The sequence below is a fragment of the Pteropus alecto genome, unplaced genomic scaffold, assembly GCF_000325575.1.
Source record: "Pteropus alecto unplaced genomic scaffold, ASM32557v1 scaffold135, whole genome shotgun sequence".
NCBI classification, from domain to species: domain Eukaryota; kingdom Metazoa; phylum Chordata; class Mammalia; order Chiroptera; family Pteropodidae; genus Pteropus; species Pteropus alecto.
The window spans coordinates 3,353,392-3,370,458 of record NW_006438076.1 but is presented as its reverse complement, the minus strand read 5'-3'; the positions used below and the strand labels follow the sequence as shown (position 1 = coordinate 3,370,458).

General features: G+C 39.4%; 1 protein-coding gene across 1 annotated transcript in view; it reads left to right on the top strand.

Annotated features, from left to right (window-relative positions):
- The window catches only part of PATE2 (prostate and testis expressed 2), a 7,692-nt gene extending 1,520 nt beyond the window's left edge, over window positions 1–6,172 (top strand). The window contains exon 4 of the mRNA XM_006915249.2: window positions 6,015–6,172. Within this exon, the coding sequence (XP_006915311.2) occupies window positions 6,015–6,172 (158 nt within the window). The remainder of the gene's footprint in view (window positions 1–6,014) is intronic.
- The last annotated feature ends 10,895 nt before the right edge of the window (window positions 6,173–17,067 follow it).

The window sequence follows — 17,067 nt, the reverse complement described above, 5'->3', positions numbered from 1 at the left end:
CTTTACAGTGGACTCCTGAGTGTTGTCCAAGGCAAAACCAACAGCAGAAGCAGCAGCAGCAGCAGCAGCAGCAGCAGCAGCAGCAGCAGCAGCAGCAGCAGTGAAGGGTAGTTGAGTCTCATTAATAATGAAGCACCAAACTGAAGTTTTGCAAATCTCTTTCTCACATCTGTAAGGGGGTTTTGGTTTCCTTATGATGCTAATGCTATGAATAGGGTTGGATTCAGAAATGGCTACTTATTATCTCTTATATGGAAATGAACACTTGGGTCAAAATAATCTCAAGCTAGTACTGAGAATGCTGTGACCATAGTTCAGCCTCATCTATCCCCAGTCCTCTGGGTTAGGATTCTTTGGATTGGCCCTGACACCTTCTGGCACTCTCCTTTTTTTGAATTCTGGAGTTAGAAGAGGACTAACTCCAGCGTCCCAATTAACTGTCAGCATGAGCCACATTTTTCTCTGGTAAAGCTCTTTAGGGGGTGAGAGAGAATTGTGTCAGAAAGCCTGCGTGGGCATAGGGACAAAACATTAAGGAAAATTTTAAGGGCACGTCAGTTTGTGGAAACTAAGATTTGAGACACAATTCGGTGTGGATGGAGTTATGATGGCCCTGGCTAGCCAGGTTGCCATGTAGCACATAATTCAACTAGGCAACTGAATTGGGAATGGAGATCTTGTACAAGGATGGCCAGTCAGTTTCTTCTCATAAGAATGAAGGAAAAGATGTTAATAATGAAGCAGGAGGCATGGTAGTTGAAGATTATAGAATATATAGAGATGCCATGAGACAGTGTTCAAGTTACAGTGTCCTATCTAAGATGAAGTTATGAATAAAGAGAAGGCGTGTGATAATGGAAGGTATAAGAGTGGTAGGAAGAGAAACAGGCAGACACTGAGTGAAATAAATAGGCAGAGAGAAAATGAGCATTGGTGATGCAAGAGCACAGCACATCTATGGCCAAGGTGGTGAAGCTTCCTGGAAACAGAACAACCCTGGCATTTTTCTGCATGTGAGACTGACTGCAGTTTCTGGTTCTGGATTTCCATGAGTTTCTTTCTCCCTTGTTATGCCACATGAAATTCTTATAATAAACCAATTACCCCCTCTGCTTGAGCGATTTGGTATACTCTGTCTGTGTCTTTGTGTTTGAGAATATAATCGTTTCTAAGACATTCTCAATTGGAACTTTAAGGAGCCAGGATGAAGAAAGATATGAAGACAACTTTTTCAAAATAGACAAGCAGATTGGAAAAGCCAGTGTAACATGGATATTCTGATTAGGGAAACAGCGTATTTTTATTCCTATTTGTATATGGGCTCTCTTACCCATTAAATCATGGGGACAAGAGATCTCAGTCCAGAAAAAATAAAAAATAAAAGAGATGCTTGATTTGCCTTGGGTTTCAAAATAAACTTTTAAAATATCTATGAATCAATGTTTAGACAAAGCTTGGCTTTGTTAAACAAGAAGAGGTTTCTAATTATAAAATCTTGCCTTAATGTTACAATAGCAAACATTGGCATTCTCAGCATCAGAGCATTGAATTTTACTTTACGTTAGCCATAAGAAGAGATGAAATACTGCCATTTGCAACAACATGGATGGATCTTGAAATAATCATACTAAGTGAAATAAGCCAGACAGAAAAAGTTGAAAATCACATGATATCACTTATATGTGGGATATATACCTAAAAGCAACAAATGAACAGGACAAACAAACAGAGACTCATGGACATGGAAAATGGACTAGTGGTTACCAGAGGGTAGGGGGGAGGAAGGAGGAGGGAGGTAAACGAGGGGGGAAAATTTAAATAATTTCTTCAAATAAATAAACAAACAAATAAATAAAATAAATAAATAAAAATGAATTTTACTTTATGTGGTGGATAATTTTGATTGGATTTTGGTGCCCTGCCCAAATCCTCTTTGCTAATTAGTACATGTGCCACCTAGCTGTATTGAGTGTTGGCTGATGACAGCTCACAGCTATTTACTTCTCTGGAGATTTGCCCTCTGCTAAATGGGAGCTGCCTTACCCAGATGCTAAGCTTCCCACATGAGCATAGACCACAGCCAACAATGGCTGACTCCTAACATCATGGTGAGGCTAAGTCTGTGGTGCATTTGTTCTTTAGAACTTTTCCATGGGATCCGACTAACACCAATCTCCAGCTGAGGCCATGTTCTTGTTAACATTTTCCCCCTTACCTCTTTTACTTCCTTTATTCTTCCTCTGTATCTTAAGCTGAGAAGATAAAGTGGTTTCCACTATCATTGGGCATAGAGTTTAGAAAATGAAGTTACATTTTGGCACCTCTGAACGATATTGTGTTTAGTGTGTGCACGAACTCTTCATGAACGAGGAGAATCTTATTTGGCTTCCTTACACCCTAGATAAAATTGCTCTTATGTTGGGGAGAATTTTCTTTTGATGTACTCCATCTTGGGATATTCTCAGCTTCTTTTTCCAACTTGAACAAATAAACAGAATAAGACCCAGGTGAAAATTTCCTTACCCACATGATAGCACACCAAGTAGCAATCCTCCAATATGTGTATGCTCTTCTTTCCTAGAGAATTGATTTTCTTCATATATTTTTTTGAAAACAGTAATTTGACTACTAATCTAAGTGTTAAGTTGGAGTTGAATGGTACATAATTAATACAACCTTACACATCAAACCAAAATAAATTTCACATGTATTAAAGGTTTAAATACAATAAACAATGGAAAACATTTTAATTAAAATATTAAAATATTAAAATATTGTCATGACTATCATTGTTTGACCTCATAGTGTGTAGGAGGCACATTTTAAGTACTTTCCATGTATGATATCATTTAATCTTCACAAGTTTCTATGAAGCAGCAATTATTAAAACACAATTTAATAAGTGGGAACCTTGAGGAACAGATTGGTTGCACAGATGCTAACTGTGTAACTTGACAAGTATCACACAGTTTTCCAGTTGTTACTGCTACATAAGAAAATTATTGTGTTCACTAACACTGTGGGTCTGGAGTACAGAAAGTAGCTAGTGTGAATGGCTTGTCTCTGCTTGATGATGTCTGGGATTCTCTAGCAGCTTCAATAATTTGTTTATTTCCTGTTCTCTTCATTTTATTCCTTCTTCATCCTCTTTTCTTGCACAATTATGATGAGGAACTGTGAGGACCTCTGGAATTCCATGGCCCTTGTAGGAGGGCACGCTGAACATAAAGATAATCCTGGGTGACTCAGCAAAGTTACTCAGTTTGAGGATTGGGCAAAAAGTTGAATTATTTATTCATGCACGCCACACTCCTCCGGTGAGCACTGTGCATGCATGATCTTTGTCTTCTGGAGGAAGTGAAAGGGAGCTCTCAAGCATGATAGCTCTGTTTTCAGTGTGAGATGCAGTCAGATTCTTAGCCTGGGGGTGCATGGGGGTTCTTGGCCCTTCCTCTCCACCCCCTAGCCCCCTCCCCATTGCTTTCTGGGCTGGCTGATCCTCATGCACTCATTCATTTGTTCCATCCTTCTTTGTTTAATTGGAAATATTTGCAGCATCCCTGTCCTGACCAAGCACTGTGCCAAGTGCTCTGGCTTACTGGTGATCTTGACTGTCCAGGTCTCCGTCATGAATGGGGTGTCTAGATGGAGAAGGAGAGAGAGGAAAGAGAGACTGCCCAACCAGAAAACCCTGAAACATTATCTCTAGCACCCAATCTGCACATTGGGATTTTGCTCCAGGATCTTTCTCCTTCCCTTGACTGGACCTCCAAGCATAAATACTTGGGTAAAGTCTGGGCTATTTTTACTAAACATTTGAGTGAAATCAGGACACCATAGGCTGGTAATGTCAGAGATACTGGAATTGAAGTATTCCTCTGAACACAAGAAAATTTTTTTTTAAATCAGAAAAAAAAAATCACTTGCTTTTTTAGAGGTCCAGAGAGTAAGGGTAATGTAGCAGGAATAGTTTCATATCTTTTAAATAAGTTAGTTCTCTATAGTTCTTTTGTTACTTCTTTCTGTGGTTAGTTTTTGCAATATATTTGATGTGCTTGATGATGTATGCTATAGCCTAATGAAGTTATGCATGATAGCAGGGTAGATACTGGTTTAGATAAAATACTAAAGAAATGTTTGCTATTGTGACTACCCTCACCGTTGTCAACACTAATCCAGTGTTGAGAAGGCTTTGGTCCTAACTGTGAACACAAACATGAGGGGTTGGGGGAAGAGAAGCAAAAGGCCCAGACTGCACCTATACAATGAAAGCAACCTGGGCCCCGAGGCAGGGTGTCAGCCCACCTTGTGACCTGGCTGGGGCCGTAGAACTGGGTGGAAGTGGTCATAGGGGTGCTGGATCCAGAAAATTTTAGCACAGTCCTGTCCCCATTCAAGCCCCAGTTCTTGGGCCTGGGGCAGTGGGATGTCTGGAGAGTAGAGGGTCTGACTCTCGAGAGGCCCAGCTGATCTGGTCAAGCATCGTGTCCCCACTCATCAGGAGGCAGCCTCCACGGAACAGGAGGGGGCACCTGGGACATCTTCTGTCCTCAGAAGTATCAAGGCGGGGTTGGCTCTTTGGGAACATTTCCTGGCCTCAGTGGCAGTGAAACACCCACTGGCAAGCCTGTAAAAGGAAACTTCTGCCCACAGCTCAGCAGCAGTGTGGTCCAGATCTCTAGCCTTCTGTCATCCGCATGCTAGAGCAGCCTGTCCTAGCCCTTCCTAGGTGCTCTGCTCCCCTGCTCCAGCTTCCTCTGCATCTCCCTGCCATCCCAGACTGAGATGGACAAGCTCCTGGTCCTGCTGCTGGGAGTCTTCCCTTTTGTGTTCTTCCATGGAGTGGGTGAAGACCTGGGTCAGCTGGGTAGGGGTGAGGACATAGAGGGAGTGGGAACAGTCCAGGGATGAAGATTTGACCAGTTTGGGAGAGAACAAGATCAAGAATGAAGTTCTGGGATGATCTGACCAGCAGGGGTTTGGGGCCTCTCTCTGCTGTCTCACCCTGACTACTACCAAGAAAAGGATTCAGGTCCTTTCCCAATTTCAGAGTGGGGTCAGTCACTCCCATGGGGCAGATTGAAGCTGGGGGCCTTTCTCAATTTAGGGCTTTGGAGCTGGCTGGGGTGGTCCTAAGAGGCAGAGCCAACAGTTACTCAAGACTTATTATTTAAAGAAGCAGCCTAGGGGCAGGGCTCTAGCAGAAACAGGGCACTGAGGGCTTATCTTGAAACCAATATTTCCGTGGCAAATACACTGTTGTCACTTAAATATGTTTAGACTTTCAAAGACTTTTGGGGTTCGTTGTCGTAGGAGATTTATGGGACTGCATCCCCACCTTGGAGCCAGCACAGTTATATCCCATGATATTCTAACAGATTTCTAGCCTCAGATGGCTGTATGGAGATTTTCTCAATGTATTCCGCATAAAGGCACCATAGCAAAGGGAAGAATTTTCTTTTTTTTAATGGAATCAAGAACTATGTCAAAGGCCCAGATTCTTAAAGAATCTAGGGACATAATCTGATGGGAACATTTTCCAGGCATTAAGAGTGTATTGGAGGAGGAATATAGAGTCATGCTTTTCCTTTGAAGTCGTAGGCCTTATCGGTGTTCTAGCCTACCTTGGTCTCAGCCCATGCAATCTGGGGATCAGCTTTCCTGTCTGTTTTCCACAGCTCCACCTACATTATGTATGGTCTGCAACAATCTGAACAGTGGTCATTGTTTGCAGGATCAGGGCAATTGCACTATAGAGCAAAGCCCTGGATGCAGAAGCAGAGACTTCTTCATTTTCACTGAGAAAGGTAATGCTGTTGAGTCAGGCTCTTCTGTCTTGAGCAGGCCACTGACTTCAGACACTGTGCAGGAGCTCCCCAGTCTGATGGAGACCTTGCTAGGAGGTGGATGTGTCTGTAGTCTGGAGACCAGGCTTAGAGTGGTTGGAGAAGATACTTCTACTTGAGCTCCAAGCATTGTCCTCTGACACTGAGTATAAATCCTTTCTCTTCCAGATAAGTGGCGCTACAACCACACTCAATTGGACTGCGAAGAATATTGTTTGCCTTCAAATTTCTATTATGGGGCCCTGAAGATTTCAACCTTTTGTTGTAAAGGGCAAGATTTTTGTAACAGCTACCAAGGAAAAGGAAAGGACTATAAGATTCAGTAACTGCTATGTCTTTTCAGTGGTGGGGTCACTCACCCTGTCCTGTCCCTGGCACCTCTGGTCCTGTCTCCTTCCACATGTCCCTCCTGTCTCCTCCATGTTTCCTTCTTCTCCTTTCTCCTGGCCACTGGCTCCTTCCCCGTGACACCAAATACTCTCAGTTCACCCTTGTGTCAGGTCTCTGCTTCCTGCACACCTGCAAATCACCATCAGCCCTCCTCACCTTGCATGTCCTGGTTCCTCAAGATCACCACATCCTCTGGCTGAGTGGCTGCCTGCTTTCTAATTCCACCAAGTCAGAAGCGACTGGAAGGTGCCCAGGAAGTGGATGGGTTCCATTTTATACATCACGAGTTTGAGGGGTCAGTAGAAAGCTCAGGAAAATGTGTCCAACTGGCAGATGAATAGAGAGGCTTCCAAGTCCAAGAAGGTCCTAAGACTTGAGGAAAATGATGGAATCATCAGCTTTAGATGCTATGTACATACTAAGAATCTCCTGAAAGCTTACATTATGAGACTAGAAGAAACTGGTTGTTCAATGCAAAGAGAAGTGGATGAATCATAAACACTAGAGATCATGAAAATAAAAAGTGAGTTAAAGCCTCTCTCCAAAAAGATTCATGGGTGAAGGTCCTGAAGTAGATGGGGAACGAGGATGGAAGGGTGACTGTATCTGTTTTCTGTGAAAAGTTCCAGGTTATTGACAGCACAGTTTCAATGCAGAAGTGGTATAGAAGCCACAACACAGTGGGTTGAGGAATGAATGGACTATGGCTGGAGGAAGTAGTGAGTATAGGCAACTCTTTCAAGATGTTTGGGAAGAATTGAGAAAGTGGAAATATCTTTTGTAAGAATAGTGAGTTTAATGTATGTTAAGGCAAAGGAAGTTTTATGTCTTTTCATTAGTGTAAAATACCTCTCTTATTATGACTGCAGGAATGTTTGTCACCATCTTATTTTTCTCAAAGTATATTTTAAAACTTTTATGACCACTTTTATATGTATTTTTCCTGTTCTTTTGACCTCTCTTTCTTTTTCGCTTTATAATGCACTTCTTCTGTCCTTATTTCTTTCTTTCATCCTGTTCCCTAATCAGGCTGACCTACAAACAGAGACTATTATTATCATGTTAAATTACTTATTCAGTATAATCTTACATTTCTCATTTATAAATTAAAATAAAATAAGAGGAATATTTTCTTTCTCTCATAGAGACTAACAACAAATTTATTTTGTGTGATTTTTATTTAGTTAATTTTTTTGAACTGATGAGAATATTTTTAAAATATCTACTTTTATTTTCAAAATGTTAAATGTAAATATTTTTTCATGAATTTCCCTCCCGCCCCTAAAATTGAGGTGAGATAGGTATAAGGGAAGGCAAGTTTGATTAGCCATTGTGGGGCATGGTCTAAGCCAGAGCCTTGTCATTAAACTCTAAAACATCAGAAACAACCCTATCAGCATCAATAGTGATCACTCGCCTCAAGTATTCCAGGCTACATTAAGCTTGTCTAGGTAGATCTTTCTGTATTAAAGAGAACCACAGATGGGCCAGTGAGGGGCCTTTTTTATTTTAAAAACTGCCTTATTAGCCATATTCTCATGAGCAATGTAAATGTGAAAAGAGGGAAAAGTTGCTTACAGTGGAGTCACCTGACAAACAGTACGTCATCCAGGTGATCAAGGTCTACACCAATAGCAATAAGGCAGATTGACAGTACATACCTCAGATAGGATGTGATAGAATGGCACTTTACCTCTGTGGTCCTCCTCCTCCTGTATCCATAACCCTAGTCTAACCATGAGAAACACATCTGGTAAACCCAAAACAAGGAACATTCTGCAAAATATCTGTACAGTAATCTTCAAATTATCAACATCACAAAAAATGGAAATTCTGAGAAACTGTTGTAATCTAGAGGAGATAAGGAGACATGGTGAGCAAAAGAAATGCAATATCTTGGAAGAGAAAAAAGACATTTGGTACAAAGAAAAGGAATCTGAATATAACACAGAGTTTACTTAATAATAATGAACCAATATTTTCTCATTAGTTGTGACAAAAGTATTGACGTACTATAACCTGTTAGCAGTAGGGAAAACTGGGTGAGAAACTGTAATGTATTTGTAACATTTCTGTAAGTCTAAAACTATTTTATGATCTATGGTCACGAGATGGGGAGCACAGCATAGGGAATGCGGTTAGCATTAATATAATAGCGAGGTGGAGAGCCAGAAGAGAGAAAGGGCAATTAGGGGGATAGTTTTATAATCTATACAAATGTCTAATCAGTGTACTATGTACTTGAAACTAATAATAAAATAAAATTTTAAAAACATGAGGATTAATAATAAAATTTTTTTTAATTAAAAAAATACCACTCAAACCAATTCTTAGAGATCAACATTTAAAATTTTATGTATCTATTATAGGACTTCTCATGAACATACATGCATACATAGAGATATATACAAATATATACACATAAATTTTTTATACATATATTAGACAAGAGTAGAAGCATACTTAGAATGTGTACATTGGATGTCAATTGTTCTTTGGCGGCCTGGGACAAGGCCACAGACAAAGGCTCAGACTCCTGATTTGTCTTAGACAAGCTTAGATCTTGCACCTGCCACCCTTTCGGTCTTCCCCAGATCATCCCTTTCAGGGGAGGGGTTATGTAAAATTTTTCCAGGCTGAGAAACTAAACAAATAGGCTTACTGCTCCAACATTCCATTATGAATTTATCAAGGAAATTTACATACGTGGTTATTTTGAATGCCACACTGAGTGGTAGGTGCTAAGGGTTATATAAGACAGGGTAGGAAGGATGGGGGTACTGGGGTGTGATCTGTCCCAGATAAGGGGAAAAGCCTTACATGCTTGCCTGAACATTGGTCTGTTCTAGAAACCAGCATGCCTGGGCCACAGGAGGGGTCGGACAGTCTCTGAAGGGGTTGACAGGAAGCAATCTCTGTTCTGCCCTAGATATAACTGGATCTAGCATGAGAGTCTGGCAGTGGTCAGGCAGCAATCACATCATGAACAGTCTTTCCTCCATAGAAAGGGATGGAGGAGCCAGGAATTCTACTCCCAGACTCTCTCTGGCCCCACTAAGGATATTTAGAGCAAAGGTCGATCAGTCCTTACTCTGTATTGCATATTGTGCTAGAAAACCTGAATTTCATTCAGTATCTATATATTCTATAAACACACATGTATTTTTATTACAGCCATTCTATGACCTAAGTTCAATTATTATCATCTCTCCTTAATAGAGGAAATTGAAATATGCACAGATGATGTAAATTACAATGGTCTCAAATTTTTAAATGTTGAAATCAGGCTTCCAACTGAGATCTGTCTGATATCTGTCTGAGTCTGTGTTCTGGCCAGGGCACTCCCTTGTTGGATCTCAGCCTAGACACATTACTGGAAGATCTGATGGGGAATGGCGTGGGCCTGGAAGCTTGTGGTGGTTCTGGACGCCCACTGTCTGGATTCAGCAGAGAGAGAGGATCCTATGTGCCCGATGACCTCTACGCAGGTGGGCCAGATAATTTACCCTCTAGACTAAGACACTGTGGGAGTAAATGAGTCTTTATTAATATTAATATTTAAGCTTGGAATAGAGAAATATCAGATTTCTGCCAACTTTGGGAGGCACTCATGGGCTCAGAATGAATTTAATATATGGCATCCATTATGCTTTCAATTCCTCATGGACCTCTCAAGACTTCCCACTTCCGAAGAGTCAGGAAACCTCTACAACTTATCATTCAGCAAAACTCTAATATTTAAAATACTTTTCTGTCCAACTTGAGGTAAAGACACTATAGAATGGTATTCAGGAAGAGAAGATGAAGGTAAACCAACCAGGAATCTGCAGCTATATAGTCTTCTGTGAGGTGATTATGGCCTTTGCCATGTTTCACAGTTGTTTAATGTAAAAGCCTTCTCATTAAAACTGTAGCAATGCATATTTTCGTATCTTTTTCATCTTCGACATATAATATTTTCTTCTCTTTTTGTCCACTTTTTTTTTTCTTTCCATCTCTTTCCTAGCCTTTTCTTTCTTTTCTTTTCCTGTTTGCTATGGGAAAATGGAGATTATGGTTTGTATTTTTTTACTTATTGACTATTTCCCATTCACATTTAAAATAAGCTAAACGGAACATTTTACATTTCTCTTGGAAAGACTAACAAAATTAATTATATTCATTTTTCCATTACTTTTATTTAGGCTAACATTTTTCAAAGTCATTAGAAGTCTTAAAAATCTACTTTTTAAAAAATATCAAATTTAAATATTTTTCATAGATTTCACCTCTGAATTTGAGCTGAGAGGGGTGGCTCCATAGTGTAGTGGTTAGCACGTATGCTTTACACTCAAAAGGTCCTGGGTTTGCACCCCAGATGGAGTCACGGACCACACCCCTGGTGCACCGTGAGTGCGTGGGATGAGAAACCCTGCCTTCAGAGATTCAGATATTAAGGGGAGATGGCACCATCCATAGGTCAGGGGTGGAAGTTGGGGGTGATTAAAGAGGAGGAAAAAATAAATTTAATTCATTAATTAATTAATTCGAGCTGAGATAGGAGATAAAAAAAGACAGGTTGGATTAACAATTGTGAAGCATAGTGTAAGCCAGCAACTTGTTATTACATGATAAAATATCATCGACAACCCCATCAAGATCAAGCCAATAAAACTCAATTCGAATATTCCATTATATGTTAAGCTAAGTGTACTTATTCTGTCTGATCTTACCAGAAGAAACTATAGATGGGTCACAGTGATAGAGGCCGAACCAATGAAAGGACTTCTTATTATTTAAAAACTGCATTTTATCACCTCACACCTCTTAGGATTTGTAATATAAAAAGAAACCCGGAATACAAAAGTGTTGGCAAGGATGTGGGGACAGAAATACGTGGTCACTGTTGGTGGAAATGTCAATGGTGCAGCAATAGCATAATGGTTCTTCAAAACATTGAAAACAGAATCACCTTATGACCTAGCAATTCCAGTTATAGATATGTAGACAAAGATTTGAAAGCAAGGTCGCAAGGCGATGTTTGCATACCCATGTTCATAGCAGCATTATTTATAATAGCTAAAATGTGGAAGCAACCCAAGTGGCCACCAACCAGTAAATGGATAAATAAAATGTGTATACATATTCAGGAATATCATTAGACATTAAAAATACTTCAACCTGGGTGAAACTTGAGAAGATCATGTTGAATGAAACAAGATTGTCTCCAAAATACGAATACTGTATAATTCCACTTATATAAGAGTCTTCAGTAGTAAAATTCATGAAAACAGAATGTAGAATGGTGGTCGCCAGATGCTTGGGAGGAGGGAATGGGAGTTGTTATTTAATGGGTATAGAGTTTTAGTTTTGCAAGATGAAGAATTGCTAGAGGTCTGTTTTTCACAACAATGTGAATATACTTAACACTACCGAAGTGTACACTTGGAAATGGTTAAGATGGTAAATTTTATTATTGTGTTTTTATCACAATTAAGAATTTGAAAAGCAAAACAAAACAAAATAACTCCTGTCTTTTATTCTCTCTCCACTTCACTAATGGCCAATGAAAATCTGTGGACATTGCAGAAAATGTGAAAAATACAAATATATTAACAAGAAGTTTAAAAATATCTTCAATGAGGCTGCACTTAGTGACTTGCTCCGTAGAGCACAATATCAAAATGAGAACAAAAGTAACTTTACAAGGAATAATCTAGCAAACAGTTTCTCAGCCAGGAAATCAAGGTTAATATAATTAATGATAAGGCAGGTTGATATTATATATCCATAACCCAGGTCTAACCATAAATAAAACATCAGAAAAACCCATATGGAGAGACAGTCTCCAAAACACCTATCTCTTACTCCTCAAGATATTGAACACAACAAAAAACAGGGACAGTCTGAGAATCTGTCACAACCCAAAGGAAGTAAGGAGACATGATGAGTAACTGAAATGTGAAATCGGGGAAGAGAAAAAAGACATTAGGCATGAAGTTAATGAAATCTGAATACGAAACAGAGTTTAGTTAAAATTAATTTATCAATATTTTTCATTAGCTGTGGCAAAATTTATCTGTATATCTAAAACTATTGTGAAATTAAAAGTTATTGGGAAACATACTCATTAGAGACAAATATGGTTATAATTTGATGTAGTATTTTATGAGCCTTTTAATGAAAAGTATACACACAGACACACACATGAAGATATATATGTATATTTTTTGAAGAAAAATATATTTTACAGAGTAAGATTATATATAGAATGAGTATATTGAATGTCAATTGTTCTTTGGCAGCCTGGGACAAGGCCACAAACCCCTGATTTGTCTGAGACCACCTACATCTTGCTCCAGCCACCCTCTCAGGCTCTTTCCTGGATCACCTCCTTCAGGTGAGAGGCTAGGAGAAGTCAGGAATCCTACTCCAAGAACCCTCTTTCCATACCAATAAAGAATAATCAGAGCAGAGATCTATCAGCTCCCACAGCTTGCCCGAGGCCCTCAGGAGCTGAGGTCCTACAGGCTGGGGCAGGCTCCTGAGCCAGGTGCTTTGGTTTTACACTAATTGACCTGCAGTCAGGTAGTGAACAGTTGGCTGCAGTTTCTATCCCTTATGTCTTTGATCTCAGAGGAGAATACATCAGTTTCCTTCTCCTGGGGTTGCTGTCCAGTGTAAATTTTTTCCTGGAACACTTCAACAGTGACATCCCTTCAAACTCGTGTTGCCTCTTACCGTTTCTGTGAGTGGCAGGGAAACTTGAGGAAATAGTGTGGGAAAAGTCATAGGCAGCTGGATACTCTCAGACCCTTCCTCCCACTTGGTCAGAGTAAGCTAGAAAGTGTTTGTGACTCATGATGACTGAGAGATGAATCAATAATCAAGGCCAGTGACCTTAGATTGCCTTGCCCTGGGACTTGGGCTTAGAAAACACGGTATAGGCCAATCCCTCTGAATATGAATGATAAATAGTATCTCCTAGGGTGGGTGTTTATGTGAGTTTGTGGGGAGTTGTTTGATGAGAAAGAGCAGATGGGAGCCAAATGGTAGTCATGGAGGTACAATGTATAAATGTACTTCTATGTATAACTTGACTGTCCCATGTACCTTATGATTAGTCTCTCTCACTGTCTACACCTTCCCACCTACCATCTAGTAAATTTTAGGTAGATATATAGCTTTCCAACTAAAGTTTAAAATTCATTGTTTTAGTTCACTTACTTAAAAGCATCTGAACAAAATTTTAAGAAGTTCCAAAATTAGCTAAAAAATATGATTCTTAAGTAGAGGAATCATATTAACGGTTTTAAAATAATAGTGAAAGACTCTCCTTAAAATACACAAACAAAACAAAACAAAACACAGAAAACTCCAAATAAGTTCTGATAGCTTTACATGTGATTTCCACCAATCTTTAATTGTTCATCTCTATCCTTTGAAAAATTTTCTTGGAACAAAGCTAAAGCTAACCAGATGATTTGAATTTAAATTCAGATGATTATAGTAACAGAGAAGAACTTATAAGTCACTTACTTATAAATGCAAGACACCAAATAAAATATTACTTACAGAATTAAAGGACAAATGGCTAAATACCGCATATAGTTGAATTCTAGGATTATACCTAAAAAGACTAGTGTGATAAAATTAGAAGGTCTACCAATCAATTCATACCATATCAATATCCTAAAGGAGATAAATCATGTGATGGATCTCAATTGAGGAAAATATTTCATAAAGTTCAAAATTTGTTTATGGACAACCACAAAAACTTTCTGGCAAATTAGATATAAAAAACAATTTCTTTAATTGTAAAGATCTCCAAACCCTCCTAGCAATAAACAAATGTCTATGGCAAAATGTGGTATTAATGGAAGAAATTTTAATCTATTCTATTTAGGTTGGGAAACAAAAGAAGCATCCTAATGAAAAAACATCAGCGCACATTTCAAGTTTGAATTGTGAATCAACTTAGAAAACACAACCGATTTAGCCAGCAACCTTTTATTGGAAATTTACTAGACAGAACTGAAAGTACAAGAGTCACGCACATTACCAGCTTCACAGAAACCTCAAAGCTCCAACGCAGCATCTGATGTCTTCTATCATCACACATAAGTCACATTTTGGTCGTGAAGTTGATGTGACACTGATATGAGTATAGGGTATAATAGTGCAGGGAAGCCCATAGTGCAATAATCCTGGTTTGGGATCTCCTAGCTTAAATACTTGCTATTAGGTATTACAGTCTCTGTAAGAATTACTAGAGAAATCAGAGCAGAAATAAATGAAATAGATAATAAAAATACAATAGAAAAAATAATCAAATGAAGGGCTAATTTTTTGAAAAGATAAACAAAATGGACAAATCTCTAGCTACATTCACTAAGAATAAAAGTGAGAAGACTCAAATAAGTAAACTCAGAAATGAAAGAAAAGAAGTTACAATGGACACCACAGAACTACAAAAGATTAGAAAAGGAAACCATAAAAGACCCTGATTAGCCAAAGCAATCCTAAGAAAAAAAAGAACAAAGCCAGAGATTTCACACTCCCTGACTTCAGACTACACTACAATGCTACAGTAAACAAAACAGAATGATATTGGCAGAAAAATAGACACACAGACTGATGGAACAGAATTACGAGCCCAGAAATACATCTAAACTTATAGGGATAACTAATTTATGAATAAGGAGCCAAAAAAGTACAATAGAGAAAAGACAATCTCTTCAATAAATGGTGTTGGGAAATTTGGACAGCTGTATGCAAAAGAATGAACCTAGACCACTATTTTACACCATACACAAAAATTAACTCAGAAAAGATTGAAAACTTGAATGTAAGACTTGAATCCACAAAATTTCTAGTGGTCATGGTTAAATAACCTTGTGAATGTACTTAATGTCACTGAATTGTACATTTAAAAGTGGTTAAAATGGTAAATTTTGTCATTTATTTTTTCCACAATTTAAAAAATAACTGGCATTGTCTTGGTTTTTGTTATTGCAACATAGAATTCGCTTTGATTTAGGACTTAAATTACAATATGATTATGAATTATAACGTAGTTATTTTCCATTGGGCAGTTTCTACCTGCCAGTCACTATATACAGTAGTATGTTTCATCATTGAGACTTCACTAGAGCCATGTGAAGAAGTTTTTATCAGCCCACTTAATAGAGGAGAAAATGAAGGCTCAAAAAGCTTAGAGAATATTCCCAAAGTCATGTTGCTAAGCGCTGAGCTGCAAATAGAGCCCAGGTGCATCTGGGTCTGAAGCCTGTGCCCTATTCTCCTGCTTCTGGTTTTCTTGTGGCTGAATCATGCCATCTGCTGGGACCCTTGACAGAACCATGTAAGGAGTCCATGGAGCTGAGGCAGCCATATGAGTAGAGAGCACTGGGTTGTAACCTTTTATCTTGGTTTAGCTCATCCCAGTGATGTAATAACTGTGTGACATTGGGTAAGTGATTTCACCTAAGTTTCAGATTCCTCATCTCTAAATAAAACTACCATACAAATTAAAGACATAAATCTGCCTAGTAAGAAGAAAAAGGAGCAACAGCTTTCATTCATTGAGTTATTATTGTGTTGCAGCCACTATGTCAGTAGGTTCATTATATATTTCATCTCTTTTCGTCATCACATCATAAAGTACAGAAGATACTTAGAATCATAGCAGTTAAGTGTCTGCACAGAGTCTTGCAGCCAGCAAGTGTCAGAGCCCTGCCATCCACCTGGGTCTGTTTGAGCCAAAGCTTGTGCTCTCCACTGAGTCTCCTGTTCAGTAGACCACACATTTAAGAGGACAGAGGGGGCTGAGTTAGACAGGGGAGAGCTTGCCAGCAGAGTTCTGGGCAGAAGTGGAAAGGAAGCCTGGGCCACAGTTGAAAGTCCAGGGCCACTGGATGGAAGAAGGTGAAGGTGATGAGAGCTAAGAATGGACCACAGTTACAGTGCTGAGGCTGTGGATCCTCTGGAAACCCTCCCAGTGCACCCACTTCTTGATAGAGCACAGAGGTGAAGAGTGCAGGTAGATGCCTCTGAGACTGCAATCCAGCTCCGCCACTCACCTGCTCTGCACATTCTACAGTGTTAATTAACCTCTCTGACCCACAAGTGCTTCATCTGTAAAGACGGAGATAATAATCTCACTGCATTGGAGGGTTTATAAAATGATGCATAAAGAGTCCAACTCAGGACTCGGCATATAGATGATAAGAAACATCAAACATCTGTGCTTAATACGCCCCTAAAAGCTATAGACTCACCTAATCTTCATATCCATGGTGTAAAGTGGGAGGTGGCTGTGGTACAGGAAAGCTAAGTCTTTGCCCAAGGTCATTAGGGATGGTAAAATGGAGTATTGACATTCAAATTCAGGAACTCTGGTAATCACCTTCAGAATATGTGTTTTTTAATACTTAATGCAATGGCCAGAAACATTTTTTTCCCACTGCCCTCATCACACATCCGTATCTCAAGCCCTAGGAAGGCAGAGGACCTCCCCCGTCCACCCCATGGAAAGCCAGGAGCTGCTTGTGAGGCCTTCCTTGTTTCTGGGACATCCTCTGGCCTTGAGTATCAGAGCCTGATTGGGTTTCATATCTGGGATATTAGAGAAATGAAATAACTTGAGGACCCTTGCCAGACTATTCTCTGCCCGGTGTCCCTTCTTTTTTATCTTGTCCACTACAGAAACAGCCATGAGCTGCCCTGCACATGGTCTTGTTATTCATTAGAGTTGTTCTTGTAATCCACTCAGGGCCCCCAGATGTCCCAGTTCAGCCTCCCACACCTTCTCACCCCATCTAGACTTGAGGTTTGGGCCCTACTACAATAG